The 23,352-nt window shown below is 56.4% G+C and overlaps 3 protein-coding genes across 7 annotated transcripts; all 3 read right to left on the reverse strand.

Moving 5' to 3' along the window:
* TMEM95 (transmembrane protein 95) lies at nt 1–2,513 on the reverse strand. Of its 3 annotated transcripts, none has more exons than XM_050765531.1 (7): nt 2,282–2,513; nt 2,013–2,069; nt 1,736–1,816; nt 1,605–1,625; nt 1,378–1,458; nt 1,175–1,254; nt 1–1,054 (listed from the first exon to the last, which is right to left on the reverse strand). In XM_050765531.1, exons 1-7 carry the CDS (start codon nt 2,448–2,450, stop codon nt 932–934), a joined length of 612 nt encoding a protein of 203 aa, XP_050621488.1. In that variant the 5' UTR covers nt 2,451–2,513; the 3' UTR covers nt 1–931. The 3 variants fall into 3 exon arrangements, with proteins under 3 accessions (XP_050621488.1, XP_050621487.1, XP_050621486.1); XM_050765530.1 differs by having other exon boundaries at nt 1,175–1,262; XM_050765529.1 differs by lacking the exon at nt 2,013–2,069 and having other exon boundaries at nt 1,175–1,262; nt 2,282–2,509.
* Nucleotides 2,514–2,703: 190 nt separating this feature from the next.
* On the reverse strand, nt 2,704–5,568 carry KCTD11 (potassium channel tetramerization domain containing 11). Its single transcript, XM_050765488.1, has one exon. It carries the CDS (start codon nt 4,681–4,683, stop codon nt 3,985–3,987), a length of 699 nt encoding a protein of 232 aa, XP_050621445.1. The 5' UTR covers nt 4,684–5,568; the 3' UTR covers nt 2,704–3,984.
* Nucleotides 5,569–6,154: 586 nt separating this feature from the next.
* Nucleotides 6,155–20,765, reverse strand: ACAP1 (ArfGAP with coiled-coil, ankyrin repeat and PH domains 1). Of its 3 annotated transcripts, none has more exons than XM_050765302.1 (22): nt 20,491–20,765; nt 19,910–19,967; nt 14,944–15,063; nt 14,683–14,736; nt 14,537–14,595; nt 13,696–13,879; nt 13,519–13,563; nt 13,313–13,408; nt 13,145–13,219; nt 12,621–12,730; nt 11,022–11,073; nt 10,826–10,926; nt 10,390–10,513; nt 10,087–10,298; nt 9,360–9,429; nt 9,130–9,224; nt 8,875–9,044; nt 8,150–8,322; nt 7,588–7,697; nt 7,404–7,514; nt 6,633–6,682; nt 6,155–6,337 (listed from the first exon to the last, which is right to left on the reverse strand). In XM_050765302.1, exons 1-22 carry the CDS (start codon nt 20,541–20,543, stop codon nt 6,237–6,239), a joined length of 2,223 nt encoding a protein of 740 aa, XP_050621259.1. In that variant the 5' UTR covers nt 20,544–20,765; the 3' UTR covers nt 6,155–6,236. The 3 variants fall into 3 exon arrangements, with proteins under 3 accessions (XP_050621259.1, XP_050621258.1, XP_050621260.1); XM_050765301.1 differs by having other exon boundaries at nt 10,826–10,962; XM_050765303.1 differs by lacking the exon at nt 19,910–19,967 and having other exon boundaries at nt 10,826–10,962; nt 20,491–20,553.
* Nucleotides 20,766–23,352: the final 2,587 nt, after the last annotated feature.

Raw genomic sequence — 23,352 nt, forward strand, 5'->3', positions numbered from 1 at the left:
TTCCATGTCCCATGTCCCACTCCCAAACCAAAAACTCCTGATAGGAAAGGGACCAAACACCAGGGTTTCTCAACCATGCTCTGACATTTTGTGTCTTTCTTTTCTTTCTTTCCTTTCTTTCTTCTTCTTCTTCTTCTTCTTTTTTTTTTTTTTTTCCTGTCTCCCTTTCCTGGTAAACACTGACATTTTGGACGGGATAATTCTTTGCTGTGGGGACTTTCCTATGCATTGCGGGATGGTTAGCAGCATCTCTAGTCTCTACCCACCAGAGACCAGTAGTTCATCTCCCCAGTTAAAACAAAACGACTCCAGATGTTGCAAAATGTCTACCGGGGTGCAAAATCACCCCCATCTGAGAACCACTGTGCTACTCTGAGAGCCTCCCATCCTTCCCCTGCCCTCCCCAGTTGCAGACAGAGGCTAGGCAAAGGCAGAGGCCACGAACAGCAAGTTTAGTTAGGTGGCAGGACGGAGGCCTCTGAGGGAGGTCAGGGTTTGAAACTGTTAACACGATGGAAGGAGGGCATGCCCGCGAACCCACCGACGTGATCTCACTCTAGCGGGGTGAGTTTTCCAGAACACGCATTCCTGGATTCCTAATCAGTCACAGGAGGGCCTGGAATAGCTTCTGGGGCAGATGCCCCCGCTTTCCCGGAACAGGCAGAAGGGGGTGTGGGTGTGGTGGGAGTGGCGTAGGGGATTCTTTCCTTCTGTAGATATTTTCCTGGCATTGTTGACAGCTGTGTGATTGGTTGAGTGCTGGAGGGGAGGAACTTTCCAGCTGTGGGTGCCTGGGTTCCTGGGAAGCCGTCTGACACTGGGATTGTGGGGGGTCTGGGTTTTGGGGGATTTTCTTGTTTTTCATTATCTCACCAACCAGAAGCAGGGATGTCTGGGTTTTAGGGTCCGGAGACTGTTTTTGGAGCTGGGACTAAGGGGCTGGCTGGTTCTCCTCCAAGGGATGTAGAAGTTGTGAGTGCATACTCCTTAGAGCTGGAGGCTGGGAGGCTTTCAGCGTCTTCACAAGCCACTTTTTGCTTGGAGGTGGTGGGACCTGAGGGAAGACGGAGAATGGGAAGCCTATGGGAGGGGCCTGGGAGGGACAGAGGGAGGGAGGGTGGGCGGTGGAAGGCACTGGGTAGGGTAGGATTCCTGTCCTTATCCCAAAACTCACTCCACCAGGAGACTCAGAACACCCAGAAGCAGGACAGCTCCAAAGACGGAGAGGAGCAGAATCTTGGCTTCCCAAAGATCCTGACTTCCTGCAGGGCACCCAGGAGGCAGTGAATGATTGTGGAACGCACACTCACCGACGGGGGAGCCCAAGGGCTCAGGGATCTGGGCAAGGTGGGGCGGGGCCAGGGTGGGCGTGAGGACCTGGGAAGCAGCGCTTTCGGGGCCAGCAGGACACCTCCATCGCCTTGCAGGTGGAGCAGTTGTACAGCGTGGTGCTGCCCCCTGCAGGAGACAGCAGAGGCAACGCTGCGGAGGGGAGGCCGGGCCTCCACCCTGCCTGGTACCCAGCTTCTTCCTGCAGCTGCCAGGCCCTCCTCTGACACCCTGCAGGCCCCAGGTCCTTACTACCCCTTTCCTTTCCTACTCACGGCAGGCAGGGGGACAGAGAGCTGAAATGAAAGACAAGGAAGGGGTGAGGGTGTGTGTGGATGAGCTGCTCACCACACATCCCTTTGGCTGAGACGCTAGGCTCCCCTTGAGGCCCATCCCGCGTCGGTACCTTCCCTGGTGTACTCGGGGAGCTTGATCTTTCGAAGCCAACTCCAATATGAAGGGAGTGAGGAGAGAGCCTCTCTGATCTCTGGGGAGGCAGAGAGCAGCTCCGTTGCCCTGGGCCTCGATGGGGCCAGTGCCCCCTCCCTTCACCCAGCCCCCTCCCTGATCAGCCCTCCTGTCTCTGCCCCTCCACCCTTCCCCTCCCACCCCAGCCCCTGTCACCCACCCCTCTCCTTGGTGTCCTCCCAAGCCCCTAGGTCACTCTTTCCCCTTGACCTCACCCATGACCCTCAGGACTCTGTGAGTCTTCTCTGTGACTTTGTTCATGGACACCTCATCTGTGGAGATGGGCAAGGACCAGCAACTCCCTCACCAACTCAGGTTCTGGGGTCGTTCCTGACTTTCCCGGATATGGAGCTCTCTCAGAGAGAGAGGCCAGCATGTCCAGAAAGGGCCACAGATGGAGGGCACAGCTGGGAGGTCACATGCCACCCTCTGGGGGTATGGGGGTGAGTGCTTGCCGGACCCATCCCTGGATGTCTGATCCTACCTAAGGCAAAGGCCGAGAAGTCCGGGGAGGCCCCACATTCCTTCTGCCCGGCCTCCATCCGGCTGCAGAGCCGAGCCAGGCGGCCTGACAAGTCGTGGGCTGGGAGGCGGCAGAAGACACAAGCCTGGGCGGCTGCCAGGAAAACCCCGCCCAGTGCCAGCCTCCACATGAGGACCACTGGGGGATGGGGCGGGGCTGCCCCAGCTGGGCCGAGGAATGCTCTGCAGCCCTGGCTCCAGCCCTTGCCTGGAGGTTCTAGAGTGTTCCAGAACAATGGCACTGCCCATCCTCAGCCAGGGTAAAGCTGGGGCTCAAGGAACTGGGGTCCAGAAGACATCTCCAGCAGGCGATGGGCAGAGAAAACAGGGCTTCTGTTGTGAGGGGACAGCACCCCCAACCTGGCCCTCAACAGCCTTCACAAGTTTGTGGTTCCAAAAGCAGTTTTATTTTTCTCTCGTAAATCATGACCAGTGAGAAATAATGCGTGCCCCCCCCCAGTGAAGAAGCTGTGCATGAGTATCCCACCTGCTCTGGGACCCAGAAATCCCATCCTTTCCCATCTCCTCCCCCACTGTCCCAAACTCTTCATCTCCTCTCTCTGCCCTGGGCAGCCTTGGGCCTTCCCCAGCTATCTCCTAGCAACAGGCCCATGGTTGCCTCAGCAACCAAGAGTTCCATACAGGCCTCAGAGGCCCAGCTAAGCCCAGTGACTTCTCTTACCTCTCACCGGGAAGATCCCAGTGACTCAAACCCCAACAGGCCCCTCCTGGCTACGTGGTGATGCATATACATGCGTGCACATAAACACACACACACACCCTGTGATTAAACTACTAATTGTCAGCCACCTCACAGGTATACCACAGACACACCCTGTGCCAGAAGAGTCGACTAGGCAACCCCAAACAGGCCTGGACATGCAGACATCACAGACACTGTAGGCAGCAACACAGATAGGAACCAGGATGCCATGGACCTATACATCAGTCAGACACACGGGCTGATATGCACGCACACATGAGGGAAGGCCAGGACCCAACAAATACTGCCCTCTTCCCCCTGGCCAGCCCTGCCATCAATAGAGGATTCTTCCAGATGAGGGATGCTCCAGCCCCATTGCCGTGGGGACTCTCCTAGCTCCCGTGCATCAACCTAGGGTGGGTTGTGGCCTTTCCACCTCCCTCAGTAGGTGGCTTGGAACACAGCAAAGAATTCCTCTTCCCATGTTCCAGAGTGCTCTGGCCTCTCATTGGTCAGGCCAGGCCAGGCCACCCAGCTTCAGGAGGAAAAGCCATGGTCCGAGAGACCGCACTGGGGAAATGCAAAGTCCTCCCTTTTCCCCAGACCTCAATATCCTTCCAGGGTTTTGCCAGGTCTGGTCTGGGTAAAGAGATGTTCCCCCCTTTTCCAGGCCCTTAAACACTGAGATCCAGATCTAGGAGAGACTGGAAGTCCCCAGCCTTAGGTGAGAACAAGCCAAGAGAACCTTCCCTACCCTCCCAGGGGCAGCACAGGTCGAGACCTTCTGGATCCTTTGTGAGTCCTTGCTGGGCCAGGTTTGGGAATTCCTGCCCACATCTGAGCTCCAGTCAGGTGCAGGAGGACCCCGACTCTCATAGCTCCTGAAGCAGAGCTGGAAAGAGGCTTCAGAGGTGCCAGTACCCCATTCTCTCTCCTTCCCACAATCAAACTGAGAAGAGTCCTCAGTGCCGGACAAAGCGCAGAGACCGGGAGTTGAGCAGGTCTTCGGGGTCGGGGAAGACAGAGTCTAGGCGGAAGCCGTGCTCGAGAGCCACCCGCAGCACCTCCTCCAGGAAGCTCGGCGTGCCCACCACCTCCCGCCGCGCTCCTGGCCCCCCAGTCCACAGCGGCTGCAGCCCCAGTCTCCCATACTCCACCTCGGGGAGTTCCACGGGGCGGGGGGCCCACTCCAGATGAAAATGTGGGCTCCCCTCTGCCCTGTCCCCACTGGCCACACCAAATCGGGCTCGCAAAGCACCTAGACACTCCGGGTCGGTGCAGAAGAGGTTGGCTCGGAAGGTGTCCACCTGGGCGGAGCTCAGCTCATAGTGATGGGGTCCCCGGCGAGCAGAGAAGTGCACCAGGCGGGGGCTGGCATCGACATCTGCGTGGAGCAGGGCAGCTGTGGGTGCGGGGGTCCCCCGAGAGGCCTCCAGTTCCCGCAGCGCGTCCAGGAGGGGCCGGATCTGGTAGAAGTCAGCCTCTGCCCTGAGCAGCGCTGTCTCTCCGTACCCGCGGGGGAGGTCCAGGCGGCCCAGCCTCAGGAAATTGAGGATGTGCCGGAAGGCCTTGCCATCCCGGTCGATGAAGTAGTGGCCGCCTCCTTGCGGATTGAGGTTAGGAGGCATGGGGGTGCCGGCCCTAAACATGGCCCCCAGCATGGAGTCTGGGAAGCGGGTCAGGGTCTCCAAAGTGGTGGAATATAGCGTGCCCCCCACATTCAGGGTCACGGGGCCCCCAAAGGAGGGGGGCGAAGAGGGCACAGGAGGAGGAGAAATTTTGGGAAGCACAGGAGACACCGAAAGAAAAGAAAAGGCACAACTTCCTGGGTGTGTGCAGAATTGGGTCGAAGCTGTCAGATTCGCTGGGTTGGAGGCACAGGTGGAGCACACGCAGTAAGGTTTGGGGCTCACCCCAGCTACTTTGGTGGTGGATGGGGAGCTCGTCTCAGGACACAGAAATCCCCAAAGGGTTGAGAGAAGAGATTGAAAGAGCAGAGGGCAGCCAGAGAGGGGAAAGGAGCTTGAGGTTTGGACGTATCCGATTTGAGGTGGTCAGCGACACCCCTCTGTGATCTTCAGACAGTGGGTTTCCGGAATCCAACCAGCAGATGACGGTGGCGAGCACAGGGCCGACTCCGAAGAGCTGGTTTCCGAGACCCCGGGCAGATCGCTGCCGCCGTGGACGAGTTCCCCAGGGCTCTGGGGCCACTCAGAGGCCTGGCCTGGCTGCCGGCGCGGGTCCCAGGAGATGGATAGGGAACTGACGGGAGCTGATGGCGGAGCCCCCTTATATCCGCCGGGGAGCGACGATGCGTGTGCTCAGCCCGGGCTGGGAGTGTCCGAGGGCTCTGATGGAAACAGCCAGGAGTCTCGGGACCCGGCCGCGCCGCCTTCCCTGGGTGTCGCCGCAGCCGCTGAGGCCCTCTCCGCCCCCAGGAAGTGGCCTAAGGGCAGCGGCCCGGGGCCCTTTAAGAGACAGCCCCGCCCCTTGGCGCCCCGCCCCCGCCCCCGCGAGGCTCGCGCTGCTCTGGCGGAGGCGGGAGGCTGGAGGCGAGTCTCGGACGCGAGAGACTGGGCGGACTGGCTGGACTGGCAGACGCTGGCGGGACGGGGTGACTCAGGCACGTCGCCCCGGATGTGGCCGCGACCTCCCCGCCGCCCCTACAGGTGTGCTCGACCTCACGTCCGCAACTCGGCGGGGCTGGAGCCTCTAACCCCACCGCTCAGAGCCCGAGGCCCGGCCGGCCCGGCCCGGAAGCAGCGTCCCTCCCAGCGGCTCCCCCGGGGAATTCCCGAGGGGGCGGGTGCTGAGCCGCCGCATTCCGGGGATGCCTTCCAGCCGGGGTGGCCCGGGCGCGCTCTCTCCGCGGCGGCGGCGGCGGGGCCAGAGAGCCCCAGGGCCGGCCCCACCTCTCGGCAGGACTGGGCTGGCCACGTCGCCCAAGCCCAAGAGCCCCCGCCCCGCAACGCCCGGCGCTCGGGTCGCGGCCGAAGCTGCCGCCTCGCTCCCTGGAGTCGCCCCTTGCTGGACTCGAGGTCGCAAACCCCCAGCCGCTCCCCGCACCCCGGGAGCCTCAGCGCCCAACACCCTACGGGTCCAAAGGTGGCGCCCAAGAAGTGAACCAGAAGGGAAGAGCGAAGCACGGAAGCTTTAATGGCAGAGGGCCCGGTGACGGGGAGGGGAGGGAGGCGCAGACCCTTAGGGCCTGGGGTCACAGCGTGTGGAGGTCGTGACTGCGCCGGCTCAGCTTCTCCGGGTCGTCTGACGCCATGAGGGAGAAGTCGCGGAAGATGTCAAGATACGTCTCATCTCCTAGGGGAGGGAGGAAAGGCCGGGAGGCGGCTGGGCCCCAGTGCAGAAGGGCAGGGTCCAGCGTTTGGGGCCCGCCTGGGGACCTCGCGCTCCGAGCCTGGATGGGAACGTGCGCGCCGCGAGCACCGCGCCAGCGCCCATGCCTTGCCAGGGTCTGGCACGTCTCTTGCGCCCAATACGCGTTTGTTAAATAACGGAATGAATGCAGTTGGGCACTAGGGAGAGAGGTCACCGTGGACCAGAAGCCCAGAGTTCAGGTGTTGGGCCTGGGGGATGGGGTGGGTGTATTCTTTACCTGCCTGCCCCTGGGCCGCTTCAGCTTCCCTCATCTTTGCCAGTCGTAGCCTGAAGGGAAGGGAATTAAGACATGAACGACACTATCCTTGGCCGGGCGGGGTGGCTCACGCCTGTAATCCCAACACTTTGGGAGGCCGAGGCAGGTGGATCACGAAGTCAGGAGATCGAGACCGTCCTGGCCAACATGGTGAAACCCTGTCTCTACTAAAAATACAAAAAATTAGCCAGGTGTGGTGGCGGGCGCCTGTAGTCCCAGCTACTCGGGAGGCTGAGGCAGGAGAATCGCTTGAACCCGGGAGGCGGAGGTTGCAGTGAGCCGAGATCGCAACACTGCACTCTAAAGTGGGCGACAGAGTGAGACTCCGTCTCAAAAAAAAAAGTTGTCTCAAAAAAAAAACAACAACACTATCCTCACCTCCCCCGCCAACTTCCCATTCTTTGAGCTGGGTTGCGTTCGTTCATCTGCCCACCCGGGGTCACGTCTAGTGCTAAAAAGATGCCTGACGGCAATGTTGATGGGCGAATGACGCCTCTCAGGGTGGGCCAAGCGTCCTCGCACCCTGCCCGCCCTCCCGCCTGCCTTCTACTCCACGCCCCCCAATGCACACTTGGCGCAGCCTTTCTTGAGCCTGGCCCAGGCGCTGGCCCAGCCCTTCCCCAGGCCCCACCGGGCAGGCTCCTGTTTCTGCATCAGCCCGCCCGCCCGAAAGTGGGCGGGGGGTGGTGGGGCTCCAGCGCCAGGCAGCCCCTCCCCTTCAGGCATTCTCACAGGGTGACGATGTCAGCGTTGGCTGTTTCCATGGCGATGGTCAGAGGGTCCCTGCCTTCAGAGTCTCGAGCCCCCAGATCAGCCCCCCGTTTCAGGAACAGGCAGGCGAGCCTGGAGAGAAGAGCCAGGGTCAGCCGGCCACCCAACTCCTCCCAGCCTTCCTCCCCATGGCTGTCATCCCTACCCTGTGTGGCCAAGAATGGTTGCATGGTGCAGCGGGCCCCGGCCCGTACTGTCTGCTTGGTTCACATTCGCCCCGTTCTGGAGGAGAAACTCACAGGCCAGAAGAGAATTCTGCATGGAGAAATCGAGAAGGGGGGTTGAGGGTGGCATCCCTAGTGGTGGATTTCAAGATGTCTTAGGATGGCGCCAGTTCAGAGAATGGGAGGGTGGGGTGTGTTAATCAGGAGTGTAGAAGGGGTTATAGCTAACTCAGGCTTGACTCTAGCTCTTTGCATGTATTCACATATAAATCTGTAGTACAAGCTTATGAGGCATGTTACTATTTTACAGATGAGACTGAGATTGTTAAAAGTCTCCTGTAAGGGATGAGAGCCTGGGTTCAAACTCGGGTTCTCTGCCTCCAAATCACACACTCTTAGCAGCCAGTCTCTGTTGCTGGTGTCTCTCTATGGGTGGAGGCCCTAGGGAACAGGTGGTGGGAAGAGGAGGTAAGGGCAGGGCCTAGAGTCAGGAGTACGTGTCAGAGCCCTAGGGTGGGGTGGGGAGGTCGGCAGGGCTCTCACAGCAGCTGTGGCCTGGATCAGCGGCGTGGCATTCTCTTGGCCCCCATTGACCCAGTTGACATCAGCTCCGTGGGCAAGGGCATCGGCCATGGTGGGAAGAGATGGAGGATGCCCAGACGCTCGAAACAGCAAGGCCCCGGGGTGCAGGCTTCCCAGGTCCTCAGAGGGGGGCTCTGTTCGGGGGATTTGGTTCTTTTAGGGGGAAGCAGCTCTGAGTCTGGGAAGAAAACCCTCAGCACAGTGCCCGGATGCTATAACGGGACATGTCTCTTCTAAATGGTGGGGAGCTTGGGACTGTGGAGGGAATAGAGTGTGCAGGCGTGGGTATGTGTAAGTGTGAGTATGCATGTGTACGAGTCCCTAGGGTGTTGGGGAGAGACGGCATCACCACCTCATCCAGTCCAACCACCCCAACTGCTGGGATGACACAGGTGAGCTGACTGCCTGACACTCGGCCTCAGCTCTCAAGCCCTGCCGCTCCAGCCTAACCCACCCCCCCTTTTCTCATGCTGCTGGCACCCCTTACCCTACCTGCCCACACCCAGCCCCACATTCCTTCCCATTCTTCATGTCACACTCCACTGTAATCCCTGAAGACGGCAGTCCGGTCCCTCCGACATTCTCCAGGGGAGGGCCTGGGCTTCACACACTGTGCCTCCCTGCGGGACCCAGCACGGTGCCAAGTACACAGCAGGTGCTCAATGAATGCCCAACCAACCCTATACCTGGCTTGGTTCTCAAGCTCCCTGGCCGGGGCCTGATGGAAGGCTTTGGGGGCACAGGAGGCTGGCCCCTTGGGGGCCCCCGACCACCTCTTCGCCCTCGAATCTCAGGCAGCTTGGTCAGGAACTTCTTCTCCACATATTTAGCATGAATCCAGGCCTCCTTCTCCTGCCTGTGGGAGGGGAGAAGCACACAGTCTTCCCTCCTCTTGCTCCAGGTATCCCCCATTCCCCTGGGAGGCTAAACCCCAAGATTACCGGGAGCAGCTGGGCCCTGGTTTCTTCACTGCCATGGCCTCCACGCGGGCCTCATAGATCTGGTTGATGACGACATTTCCCAGCTCACACATGAGCTTCGGGAGGCCCAGGCAGAGGCAGAGACAGGTAAGGTGGGGGTGAGTGATTCTTCAGGGGTCACGCCCCTGCACCCCCATGTCCTTGCCCTGCCCCAAGTTCTTGCCCCCAATCTTCACAATACCCCAAGTTACCTTCACTAGTTCTGGCTCCCATGAGTCAAGGGTCAGAGACCGGACTTTGGAGAAGTGAACACCAAGGCTCCTGGAGGGCCAGAGGGGAGGGTTAGGCCCTGTGCGGGGCAGTGGCCTGGGCAGCTGCTGCTGCTCCTGAAGACACTGGGAGGCAAGGCTGGCATAGGGGCCCATGCGGAGGTGCTGGCCCAGGAAGCAGGGCAGCTGCGGCCATGTAGCCTTGACCTGGCCCTGGCAGGACCCTGCCTCGTCACTGATTCCTTCTTCCTTAGGTTTCATTTCAAGGCTTCAGCCACCTCCCTTCTCTAGTGACACTTTGGCCTGGACAACCTCTCCCATGTCACCTCTCTTCCACCACACTGAGGCAGGGGCAAGGGCCTTACAAGGGCCTTAGACACTTGCTAAGGCCTCATGACTGTTTCTCTGCCTAGTCTTCATTGGCTCCCCCACCCTCAGCAGCCTTGACCCCACACTTCTTCCAACCAAGCCAACAAATTCTGGGTATCCCCCAATTCTGGCCAGACTAGGACACAGAGGGGCCAGGCCCACCTGGGTCCAACTGGCACCCCACAGGCTTGGGCCCAGGCCTGGTACCCAGTGACAAAGCCAGAAGCTAAAAGAGGAAGCCAGGACAGGGAAGGAAGAGGGGCCGGTGTGATGAGCTCTCTATTGGAGCCGCACTGCGGCCCGAAGGAGTGGGGCTCCCGCCTGGGCCTCATGGAGTAACCTGTGGATGCCGGAACACTGAATGCAGAGGGTGACACCAAGGTTGATGCTGGCCCACTCCGGGGCTGGCTCCCGGCAGTCGCAGCACTGGGCATTGCCATCCACACTCTGGACCTGTGCCACCACGTGCCCAGCTCCCCCAGGCTCCCTTCCCCTGGCCATTCCACCGCAGCCCAGGGTGGCAGCAGAGCCTATGGCCAGGTGTCCCGAGCCCTGGAGAAGAGAAAAGAAGAAAGGGTGGCCTAGGGTAAGGGGTGCCCCATCTCCGTGGGCAGCCTGGCTCCACACCCCCAGGTTAATTTACCTGGCCTGGACCCCGGGGGCTGTCATCAAGGCGAGCCTGACTGAAGGCAGAAGCGATGCTGCTCTGCACAGCACTGACCCACAGCTGCAGGAGGCGCTCTGAGTCAGCCTGGAGGAGGCAGGACCTAGGTAGGAGGGTGAGGGAGATGGCAGAGGGGTCTGAGGCCTGGGAAGCAAAGTGGCAGGATGAGCAGGATTCAGCCAGTGTTCAACCAGTTCCAGTTGCATTGAAAGACTTCTGTACCAGTTGGTAATAGTCTCCTGAATATCCCCCATCACCCTGTACCCTCCTCCACAATGGCCCCCCAGTACAGCCACCAAAGGATTAAATTAAGGTCTGGAGCTGCATGGGGGGGCCTCCATTGTCGTGGGCCCTGCCTTTCAGATTGGCAACTGTTTAGATATATTAGAGTATCACCCCTGGGGATTGCACTCACTTGCTGGTGGACACCACTTCAAAGCAGAACCGCCTTTCTGAGTCAGGACAGAGTTTCACTGTGCAAAGACGAAGGTCATCCACCACCACAGTCACAGGGTCCTGGCAGGATAAGGTGATAAGGGGGCAGATGTCCAGCTGCAGGCAAGGGCTGAGTCTCCCTGGGGCCCAGGCATCCAGGACCCAGGCCCACTCACCTTGTACTTCTTCTGGTAAACCAGTTGGTTGCTCTGAATGGTGAACCAGCGTCTGTAAGAGAAGGAAATCATTATAGATATGGGCAGCTTTAGGATGAGGGACGGAAGAGAGGCTGTGCTCTTTGCCCATGAGGATCTTACTGAGAGGTGAGACACCTGGGCTGACTGTTCCACGAGACATTCCAGAGAAGGGTGGACAGTTGTGCAGCCTAGAACATCTAAAGGATGCTATTTAGTCATATCTTGGACAATCTAGATTTCATATAGTTATGAAGACAACTTTCCAGCAGATGGCAGTAAAATTATTTTTCTAATAAAATGTCTATTGCTACAATTTAAAAAATACTATTTAGGCTGGGCTCACACCTGTAGTCCTAGCACTTTGGGAGGCCGATGAGGGCAGTGGATCACCCAAGGTCAGGAGTTTGAGACCACCCTGACCAATATGGTGGAACTCCGTCTCTACTAAAAATACAAAAATTAGCCGGGCATGGTGGCGGGCGCCTGTAATCCCACCTACTTGGGAGGCTGAGGCAGGAGAATTGCTTGAACCCAGGAAGCGTAGGTTGCAGTGAGCCGAGATCGCACCACTGCACTCCAGGCTGGGCAACAGAGCGAGGCTCTGTCAAAAAGAAAAGAGAAAAGAGGCCGGGCGTGGTGGCTCACGCCTGTAATCCCAGCAATTTGGGAGGCCAAGGCGGGCGCATTGCTTGATGTCAGGAGTTTGTGACCAGCCTGGGCAACATGCTGAAACCCTGTCTCTATCAAAAATACAAAAATTAGCCAGGCATGGTGGCGCACACCTGTGGTCCCAGCTATTTAGGATGCTGAGGAGGGAGGATCACTTGAACTCAGGGGGCGGAGGTTGCAGTGAGCCAAGACTGCACCACTGCACTCCAGCCTGGGCAACAGAGTGACACCCCATCTCAAAAAACAGAAAAAAAAAAAAAAGTATCTTGGGGAAGCGGCTCCATTCTCTAATTTGCACAGAGATCCCATATGGGCTAGCAGTGGCCCTCGAAGGAGAAGGAGTCAAGTCACAGCATGCTGCCATCCTGTTCCAAACCCTATAGCGGCTCCCAATTGCCCTCAGAGTAGACCCCAAATCCCTACAAAAATCTACATGGCCCTATAATGACTCGTGCCCCCATTAGCTCCAGTTTCATCTCCTACACATCCTCCTCCCTCACTCTGTCCAGACCCAGGGCCACCACCCTGCTCTTCCAACTCCCCAGCTGTCTCAGGGCCTTGGCACTGGCTCTTCCTTCTGTCTAGAACTTTCTTCCCCCAGATATCCTTCAAGTCTTTGTTCAAAAGTTACCTTCTCATGAAGCCCACACTGCCCAGCTATTTAGAACTGCAACCCCTACCCAGCTCCCCACATTCCTTGCTTTATTATCTTTCTCCTATAGCACTATCACTTTCTAACATAGCCCGTGATTTACTGACTAGGTTTATCGTCTGCCTTTGCTGATGGAATGTAAACTCTACTAAGGCAGGGGGGTTCGTCCGTTTTTTCCTTGCAGTGCTTAGCGTGCTATTACCACTCAAAAATACATAATTGGGTGGGGTAGGCTGATTGGGGTGTCCTCTCCTCACCTGCTCCAGGTCTTAAATGCGTTGCTGGCCCGTTTGAAGAGATGTCCTTCCATCACCAGGCCACCGGGCCCCTCTCTTAAGCTTGGTTCTGGCTCCTCCCCACCCAGCTCCTGGAGGCACAAGAGGATCGAAGGGCAACTGAGATGGGCAGAGACCAAGGCCATAGGCATCTGCCTCCTGCCCACAGCCCTAGCCCTCACTTTTTGCTTGTTGAAATATTTTTAAAAATTTATTTTTAGAGACAGGGTCTTGTTCTTTCACCCAGGCTTAAGTGCAGTTGTGTGATCATAGCTACTGCAGTCTTGAACTCTTGGGCTCAAGTGATCCTCCCACCTCAGCCTCCTGAGTAGCTAGGACTACAGGTGCCTGCCACCACACCAGCTAATTTTAAATTTTTCTGTAGAGATGGAGTTTCACTATGATGCCTAGGCTAATCTTGAACTCCAGGCCTCAAGCGATCCTCCCACCTCAGCCTCCCAACATGTTGGGATGACGGTCGTGGGCCACTGCACCTGGCCCCTCACCTTCTGTTTCAGCAGCACGTGTCTCTGCTCCATGTCCCTCTTCTCTCGTGCGGAATTCAAGACCAGCTGGTGCAACTGGGCACAGGAAGGGCATCTCAGATGCCCAAGGCCCCCCAGTTAGGAGTCCCTAAGCTCCCTCCACCACCTGCTGTGCCCTGGGGGCCCCACCTGGGCGCCCAGCTCCTTTCGATACTGGGACAGCCGGCTCAGCTCCTCGTGGCCCTGCTGGAAATGGGTAGCCTGGGCTTCCACCAAACGCAGCACCTGGGGGACAAGGTGGGCAGTGGGTGGGCTGAGGAAGAACCCCTCTCCCCTTTCCCTTGTGCTGGCAGCAGGCTCCTCTCCACCCTGCCCTCACCCCCGCCACAACTCACAAACTCCATGATGTCAAACTTCCTCTTGTCCTCAATCACATTGATCTGAGGACGTAAAAAGACCCCAGGCTAGTCTTGAAAACACAGCACCCCTTCCCACTGCACAGTGGGGACCCCCCAGCCTCAAGGTGACACCTGAGGCTCTGGTACCCCAGGAAGACAGGTTGGGGCAGGCACCTGCAGGGCATAATCCAGTGCCCGTCCCCGGTAGCCAGCTCGCGCCGTCCTCAAAGCAGCTCCTGCCTCTTCTGCCTCCTGGACCCGGCGCCTGGGAACCTCCGCGTTGTGGGTCAGGGCAGCCTCCAGGCTCTCAGCCCCCCGCCAGAAATCCCGGCGAGCCTCTCGGAAACCCCGAAGACCTCTGAGGATGGGAAGATGACACAGAATCGCAGCTAACACCCACCTGCCCCAGCAGAGCATTCCCAGGGTAAAGCCCTCATGTCCTTTCAGTTAGTCTCTGCATGTGGGAAACCCAAGGAGATCCCTGGGATGGAAGTCAGGACACCAGAAACCTCCAATCTCACAACTCCACCACTGGGGTGGAGCCACCGCGCCCAGCCTAATTTTTGTATTTATTTGTTTTTTTTTTTTTGTTTTTTTTTTTTGAGACGGAGTCTCGCTCTGTCGCCCAGGCTGGAGTGCAGTGGCCGGATCTCAGCTCACTGCAAGCTCCGCCTCCCAGGTTTACGCCATTCTCCTGCCTCAGCCTCCCAAGTAGCTGGGACTACAGGCGCCCGCCACCTCGCCCGGCTAGTTTTTTGTATTTTTTTAGTAGAGACGGGGTTTCACCGGGTTAGCCAGGATGGTCTCGATCTCCTGACTTCGTGATCCGTCCGTCTCGGCCTCCCAAAGTGCTGGGATTACAGGCTTGAGCCACCGCGCCCGGCCATTTTTGTATTTATTGTGGAGACAGAGTGTCACCATGTTGGCTAGGTTGGTGTCAAACTCCTGGGCTCAAGCAATCCTCCCAAAGTGTTGGGATTACAGGCGTGAGCCACTGCGCCCGGCCCCATCTCACTCTTTGACCAGGGTCTGGATCTGCTGCTGCAGTGTGTGTTGGGTGGCATCTAGAAGCTCCTGAGGGAAGGAGAAGTTGGTAGGTTGGGGTCAGAACCACAGGCGACCTGGCCACCACCCCCGCAATCCCTACCTTCCCCTACTTACCGCATGGCTGTCCAGCTTGTGGTTCAGGCTCACGGTGAATTTTTCCAGACACTCCTAGGCAAGCAGAGGCATAGAAAGAGTACCAGGCGTGGGGTGGCAGCGCCCTCCCGACTCGAGACCCAGCCTGCTATGGCTATCTAGGATGACAGCCCAGCCCCGCTCTGGCCTGGAACCTGCAGACCCCAGGCCAGCCCTCCTCTTCCACGGCATCACCTCCTCACCCCAGACCCCTTCCCACCCAGATGCAGACCCTCCGTATACCGCCATCATGGGTTCTGGTGGACCCAGGTGGGCCAGGTCACAAATGCCGACAATGAAGGCACGGCTGGCAGCAAGGTAATGGCGTCCACTTTCCAGGAGACCAGTGCCCAGTTTCAGGAGCTGGGAAAGAAGGAGAGTAACAGGGAGCTGTGCAGTCATCCCCACACCAGGTGACGCCCCCACACCTGCCCCAATTCCTCTCCCCTTGCCCAGAGTGGCGCCCCCCCATTCCTGTCTGGCCTCACCGTCCTCCAGGTTCATCCAGCTCTCCCTGTATCTAACACACACCTGCTGTGTTCTCATCGCTGCCTCTGCTCCCACTGCCTTGGGCCTGAAACCAAATTCCTGCCCATTCCCCTCAGCCTGTCGCCAACACATCTGTCAGCCTTACCTCCAAAACATCTTTCCCTGTCCCCTCGCACACATCTCTTCCTGCCCTGCCTACCTGCTTAGATCCAGAGCTCCCTGGAGATTCCAGCCTCCTGCATGGTCTGGATGCTCTAAGTGGTTGCTATTAAATTCTACAGTATTGGCCGGGCATGGTGGCTCACACTTGTAATCCCAGCCCTTTGTGGGGCCACGGCAGACCAGTCGCTTGAGCTCAGGAATTCAAGACCAGCCTGGGCAACATGGTGAAACCCCATCTCTACTAAAAATACAAAAATTAGCCAGCCCTGGTGGCACGTGCCTGTAATCCCACGTGCCTGTAATCCCAGCTACTTGGGAGGCTAAGGCAGGAGGACTGCTTGAACCCAGGAAGCTGAGGCTGTAGTGCGCCGAGATGGCACCACGTGCCTGTAATCCCAGTTACCTGGGGAGCTAAGGCAGGAGGACTGCCTGAATCCGGGAGGTCAAGGCTGCAGTGAGCCGAGATGGCACCACTGCACTCCAGCCTGGGTGACAGAGCAAGACTCTGTCTCTAAATAAATAAATAAATAAAATCTATAGTATTTACTGCTAGGAGTTGTCCCATTCTGTGCTCACTGCACGTTCCCTCATAAATATTAATCCGTCATCCAGACCACAGGTCAGGACCAAGAGGAAATGCTGGGGTACTCCTGGGGCCCATCCTGTCTGGTCCCTTTGACTGACAAACAAAGAGACTTGATAGTCCAGGTGAGGTGGCTCAGACCTGTAATCCCAACACTTTGGAAGGTTGAGGTGGGTGGATTACCTGAGGTCAGGAGTTGGACATCAGCCTGACCAACATAGTGAACCCCATCTCTTTTTATTTTTCTATTTTTGAGACGGAGTTTCACTCTTGTTGCCCAAGCTGGAGTGCAGTGGCACGATCTCAGCTCACCACAACCTCCGCCTCCTGGGTTCAAGCAATTCTCCTGCCTCGGCCTCCCGAGTAGCTGGGATTACAGGCGCCTGCCACCACACCCGGCTAATTTTTTGTATTTTTAGTAGAGACGTGGTTTCACCATGTTGACCAGGCTGGTCTCCAACTCCTGACTTCAGGTGATCCACCTGCCTTGGCCTCCCAAAGTGCTGGGATTACAGGTGTGAGTCACCGTACCTGGACTGACCAAGATCAAATCTTACCATATATCACCATGGGTTGTCTGTGACAAGGGACAAGGATGTTCGCAAATCACTGTGTGAATCTGAGGACTCTGTCTAGTTTTTTCCTTACCGTCTCAGCCCCTCCCCCTTAGATGAGTAAGAAACTTTCATAAGACTGGACTAGTGACAAACTGGGACATCTGTACAATAGAACAGTACTCAGCAATAAAAAGGAATGAACTGTTGATACGTGCAACAACTTGGATAAACTTCAAGAGCATTAATCTTTTAAAAAATTTGTATTATTTTTAGAGTTGGGATCTCTGTCGCCCAGGCTGGAGTACAGTGGTGGGATCACAGCTCACTGCAGCCTTGAACTCCTGGGTTCAAGGGATCCTTCAACCTTAGCTTCCTGAGTAGCTGAGACTACAGGCACACACCACCACACCTGGCTAATTTAAAAACAAAACAAAGCATTTTTTAGAGACAAGGATCTTGCTATGTTGCCCAGGCTGGTCTCAAGCTTCTGGCCTCAAACAACCCTCCTACCTTGACCTCCAGAGTAGTTGGGATGACAGGCATGAGCCACCACACCCGGCAGGAGCATTATTCTGAGTGGGGGAAAAAAGCCAAATCTTAAAGGGTCACATACTGTATGATTCTATTTATGGAACATTCTGGAAATTACAAAAGTAGAGAGATGGAGAACAAATCAGTGGTTGCTACAGATTAAAGCAGTGTGGGAAGGGTATCGGGTATCACTGTAAAGGAATTCTTTGTGTCCATTTGTATGTGGTGATGGTTAAAGGAATCCATACACGTGATAAAGTGCCATAGAATTATACACAAAAACGCAAAAAAAGAGCATATGCAAAATGTAAAATCGAAGTAGGATCTATAGAGTTTATTTATTTATTTAGAGATAGAGTCTCGCTCTATCGCCCAGGCTGGAGTGCAGTGGCGCGATCTCGGCTCACAGCAACCTCCACCTCCTGGGTTCAAGCAATTCTCCTGCCTCAGCCTCCTAAATTGCTGGGATTATAAGTGCGTGCCACCACACCCAGCTAATTTTTGTATTTTTAGTAGAGATGGGATTTCACCATGTTGGTCAGGCTGGTCTGGAACTCCTGACCTCGTGATCCTCCTGCCTCAGCCTCCCAAAGTGCTGGGATTACAGGCGTGAGCCACTGCGCTTGGCTAGAGTTTACTGGGCTTTTTTGTTTGTTTTTGTTTTTTGAGACGTAGTCTCACTCTGTAGCCCAGGTTGGAGTGTACGATCTCAGCTCACTGCAAGCTCCGCCTCCCAGGTACATGCCATTCTCCCACTTCAGCCTCCCGAGTAGCTGGGACTACAGGCGCCCACTACCACACCTGGATTATTTTTTGTATTTATAGTAGAGACGGGATTTCACGGCGTTAGCCAGGATAGTCTCGATCTCCTGACCTCGTGATCCGCCTGCCTCAGCCTCCCAAAGTGCTGGGATTACAGGCATGAGCCACCGCGCCTGGCAGAGTTTTTATTTTTTTTTTTTTTTTTTTTTTGAGACGGAGTCTGGCTCTGTCGCCCAGGCTGGAGTGCAGTGGCCGGATCTCAGCTCACTGCAAGCTCCGCCTCCCGGGTTTACGCCATTCTCCTGCCTCAGCCTCCCGAGTAGCTGGGACTACAGGCGCCCGCCACTGCGCCCGGCTAGTTTTTTGTATTTTTTTAAATAGAGACGGGGTTTCACCGCGTTAGCCAGGATGGTCTCGATCTCCTGACCTCGTGATCCGCCCGTCTCGGCCTCCCAAAGTGCTGGGATTACAGGCTTGAGCCACCGCGCCCGGCCCAGAGTTTATTGTTAATTGTAATGTGACAATATTAATTTCCTGGTTTTAATAATGTACTAAAGATGTCACCACTGGGGAAACTGGGTGATGAGTACATGAGACCTCTCCTTACTAGTCTCCTGAGTCGATGATTTACTCACAATAAAAAATTCAGGCCAGGTGTGGTGGCTCACACGTGTAATTCTAGCACTTTGGGAGGCTGAGGTGGGAGGATTACTTGAGTCCAGGAGTTCCAGACCAGCCTAGGTAACATAGGGAGACACCATCTCTACAAAAAAATAAAATTTAAAAAAAGCCAGGCATGGTGGCATGTGCTTGTAGCACAGCTACTGGGGAGGTTGAGGAGGGAGGATCACTTGAGCCCAGGAGTTCAAGCATCTGGGACTACAGCTGTGGCCACCCCATCCAGTCCGTTGTTTAATATCATTATTTGTAGACCGGGTGTGGTGGCTCACGCCTGTAATCCCAGCACTTTGGGAGGCTGAGACAGGTAGATCATTTGAGGTCAGGAGTTCAAGACCAGCTTAGCCAACATGGTGAGACCCCATCTCTACTAAAAATTAAAAAAAAAAAAAAAAAAATTAGCAGGGTGTGGTGGTGCATGCCTGTAATCCCGGCTGCTTGGGAGGCTGAGGTGGGAGAATCGCTTGAACCTGGAAGGTGGAGGTTCCAGTGAGCTGAGATCGTACCACTGCACTCCAGCCTGGGCAACAGAGCAAGACTCCGTCTCAAATAAATAAAAATAAAATTATTATTTGTAGAGATGAGGTTTCACCATGTTGTCCATAAAACAATGTTGCCCACCAAATTTGTGACAATTTGGTACACAGCAATAGCGAACTAACACATAGCATGCAAATACATAATGTGTCAGAGGTAAATGTTGCAGAGAAAAGTAAAGCGAAGTAAGGGGAATGAGAGAGCATTTGTGTGTGTATCTGTGTGAACATGCTATTTGATAGAGTGCTCAGGGGACACCTTACTGTCTTGAATTGAAACATTTCACTGGTTTGTCTTCCAGTCAGCCTTTGGGCTCCATGGGAGCAGAAATGATCTTGCCCTCCCTGAATGCCCAGGGCCTGGCACAATGCAGGAGGAGCTCAAAAGCTGAACAAGGAAGTCCAAAAGTAAGTCTTTTTTTTTTTTAAGACAGAGTCTCGCTCTGTCGCCTAGCCTGAAGTGCAGTGGTGCGATCTTGGCTCACTGCAACCTCCGCCTCCCAGGTTCAAGCGATTCCTCTGCCTCAGCCTCCTGAGTAGCTGGAACTACAGATGGGCGCCACCACGCCTGGCTGATTTTTGCATTTTTACTAGAGATGGGGCTTCACCATGTTGGCCAGGCTGGTCTTGAACTCCTGACCTCAGGCGATCCATTCGCCTTGGCCTCCCAAAGTGCTGGGATTACAGGCATGAGCTACCACGCCCGGCCCAGAAGTAAGTCTTGTTTTCCAAGATCCTGAGCTTCTTGAGGGTACAGAACCACCTTTTTTGCTTCTCTGGAGTCTCCAAAATATTTCCCCTACACAGTATTCAATAATCCCTGGAACGCATTCTCTGTCTCCAGCTTTCTCCCTGGCCCTACCCCTCTCAACCTAATCCACTCCAGGGTCACCTCTCCATGTCAGGGTCACCTTTTCCAGACGGGTCTCCAATTCTGACACGTCGGCTTCCACCATTTCAATAGAGGCTCTGGGAAAGAGGGGGTCATGGGAACAGAGCTTGGGTCGGTCTGGTCTGTCTGCCTCATCAGGCGGGATGGAGCCGCAGGGCGGTGGGTATGGAGGAGAAAGCTGCAGAGTTGAGAGGCTCGCCCCCCACCCGCCCACTTGTGCTCTGCCCGCTCTGCAGACTGGGAGCTACCACAGCCCAGGCCAGAGCAGGAAGGGTAGAAGGAGGGTGGATGTGGCCAGGGCAGGAAGTTGCTAACCGCCCCAGAGCAGGTGCTGGGGGAAGGGCAGGGGTCCCACTGAGAGGCCAGAGGGAATGCCAGCTCTAGGGCTGAGGGAAACTGCAGAAGCCAGAAGGAGCATGCAGGGCCGGAGAGCATTGGAGTACCCTGCTTTGATAGCTGGGGTACCACTTTGGCCCACAGGCTCGCTCCTGCCTCTTGGAGGCCTGCTCCCTGGAAGGAGATCTGGCCTGGGGAAAGGTGTGTGTGTGCTGGGGGTGTTAGACTTTTCCCTCCTTAGCCCCCAGACCAGTTCACACTTACCGGAAACGGGGTGAGTCCTTGAGACACTCCTCGAAATCCAGCTTGACCGTCATCTCAGCTTGCCTGCTGTGGGGCCAGCGGGCCCTGGAGGCCGGACGCCTGGGGATGCAGGTGGAGGCACTTTCTGTCCCAGGAGGTGGAGATGATGGGGAAGGAGAAGAGGGACCTCCACGGGGAAGGGCCTGGGGGGCACAATTCTTTCCCCAAGGGGAAAGGGGTGTCCTAGGAGGAGCTCTCGCCCCACACTTCCAGGCAGTGCTGGGAGGGGCAGGGGTGGGGCCTGGGCGGAGGATGGGGGCCTGAGATCAGAGAAGCCACAGCCCCGCCCTCAGAGGCGATCTGCCAGCTCCTTCCTCTTGGGGCCCTAGCCTCTGTTTCTTTCTCTCTTCTTGGTTGAGTCTTGGGGGCCTGGCAGATCTAGGTTCAAATCCTGGCTCTGTCACTTAGAGGTTGTGTGCCCCTGGACGAGCTCTCCGATTCCTCAGTTTTCTCATCTGGAAGATGGGAATGATAGCCCCTTCCTCCAGGGCTGTATGAAGTGAGGAAAGTGATAGCAGTAAATTCATGCTGGCCGGGCGCAGTGGCTCAAGCCTGTAATCCCAGCACTTTGGGAGGCCGAGACGGGCGGATCACGAGGTCAGGAGATCGAGACCATCCTGGCTAACACGGTGAAACCCCGTCTCTACTAAAAAATACAAAAAACTAGCCGGGCGAGGTGGCGGGCACCTGTAGTCCCAGCTACCCGGGAGGCTGAGCCAGGAGAATGGCGGGAACCCGGGAGGCGGAGCTTGTAGTGAGCCAAGATCTGGCCACTGCACTCCAGCCTGGGCGACAGAGCCAGACTCCGTCTCAAAAAAAAAAAAATTCATGCTTCACTAGATTGATTGATTGATTAATTAATTAATTATTGAGACGGAGTCTCCCTCTGTCACCCAGGCTGGAGTGCAGTGGCGCGATCTCGGCTCACTGCAACCTCCACCTCCTGGGTTCAAGCAATTCTCCTGTCTCAGCCTCCCGAGGAGCTGGGACTACAGGTGCCTGCCACGGCGCCCCACTAATTTTTCATATTTTTAGTAGAGACGGGGTTTCACCTCGTTGGTCAGACTGGTCTTGAACTCCTGACCTCAGGTGATCCACCCACCTCGGCCTCCCAAAGTGCTGGGATTACTGGCGCGAGCCACTGTAATCCGCTGGTTCACTAAATTAATTGCATCACTCATTGTCATCCTGCAGCAGCTTGGGCCTTCTCGTGATGCTAGGCTCCTGTGGAGTCCAGCGCCCCGGACTGCTCCCAGCTTTCTTCGCTCTGCCCTCATATTCATAGCTCCTGTGTGTGAACTCCCCTTCCTCCTCCCCTCTCCTCAACGACTGAGCAGGCCCAGCCTGAGCACCCCATTCACAGCTCCCAGACCCTTGCTCTTCTGCTCTTGATCGTCCACTCATAGGGTGGCCAGGAAGGGAAGGTTGCCCCCACTCTGCCCCCAACCAGCCCGTTTCCATTGTTTGCTTTCCTTTTCTTGAGTCCATCGAAGTCCCAGGGTTTCATCTGGAGAGAAGAGTTTGAGTTCATGGCTTTCTTGCAGCAGGCATGGGATCTTGTTCATGTGACCCTGAATCCCCTAGAACCTCCCCACTCAGCTCCTCTACCTCCCTGGCCAGTGCGAGCATCCCCTTGCCTCTGCCCAGGCTTAGTCTGTCAGGCTGTGCTTGTTCTGGCTTGAGGGGTTGGGGTTGCTCCACTCTCCCTTTCTGAACTCCCTGGGCTTTGCCAGCTCAGCCCCCTAGCCACCAGCTGGATACCATTTGAGACTCACTGTCTTGGAAGGACAGAGAAATACTTGGAGTGGGGTGGCGTGGCAGAGAGGAGTTAAGGAGGAGGCGTGGAGCCAGTGGGTGGTGCCAAGCTGGAGGGGGTCTCAACCCCTTCTGAGTCTCCCTGGTTCCTCTCCTGTCCAATGTGGACCTTGGACTCGAGGCTGTTCAGGGCCTCTCCTTCCACCTGTTGCCGATGTACTGGCCTGAAATAATTGGAGGGCTGGGAGATGGGAGCTGGCCAAGAGACAGTCCCACAGAGATAACGGCCTGGTGCCCTCAACAGGCTGCAATGGTGTCACTGTCACCATCAGGGAGCTCTCTGTGGCCTTGTGATCCCTAAAGGGGCCTCCCATGTGGTCCAGTAGGTGGACCTCAGTGCTTACAGCCTTCTCAGTCACCTAGGTCAAGCTTGTGGAGCCTAGAATCAGGGATCAGGGCCGGGGTACCTATCAGGCTGTGGGTTCCCAGCCCTCCTGCCCCCTAGGCTGGCCTGCCCAGGCTCTCACCATCCTGATGCTCATCTTCCATGTCCTCCACAAGCTCTGGGTGGGAGCAGGACCTCAGGTATAGTCCTTTGCCATAGTACTCCTTGTGCTGCAGAGCAATCTCCTGCCCCGATATGATGGTGGCCACAGCTGGTGGGGGGAGGCACTGATTTCTGTAGGTGGAGGAATCTGAGGAATCAACCAAATGAATCCAAGTCTTCCGGCCATCTGGTATATCCGTGCCTCACAGGTGTCTGTCATGGGCCCTCACCAGAGGGGGAGAAGCTCAGGCCCCAGATCCTCGTCTCACTGACTTCTCTTACCCTTCCCATTTGAGAAAAACTTCAGTGACCGCTCCACCTCCCCCCATGGTTGTCTCGGACTTTTGTTTATTTTTTATTTATTTTTTGAGACAAGATCTTGCTATGTTACTCAGGCTGGAGGGTGGTAGTGCCACCATCGCTCATGACAGCCTCAAACTCCTGGGCTCAGACTATATTCTCCCACCTTAGCCTCCCCGGTAGTCTGGACTACAGGTGCACGCCACCACGCCTGGCTAGTT

This window comes from Macaca thibetana, chromosome 16, assembly GCF_024542745.1.
Source record: "Macaca thibetana thibetana isolate TM-01 chromosome 16, ASM2454274v1, whole genome shotgun sequence".
Classification (NCBI taxonomy): Eukaryota; Metazoa; Chordata; class Mammalia; order Primates; family Cercopithecidae; genus Macaca; species Macaca thibetana.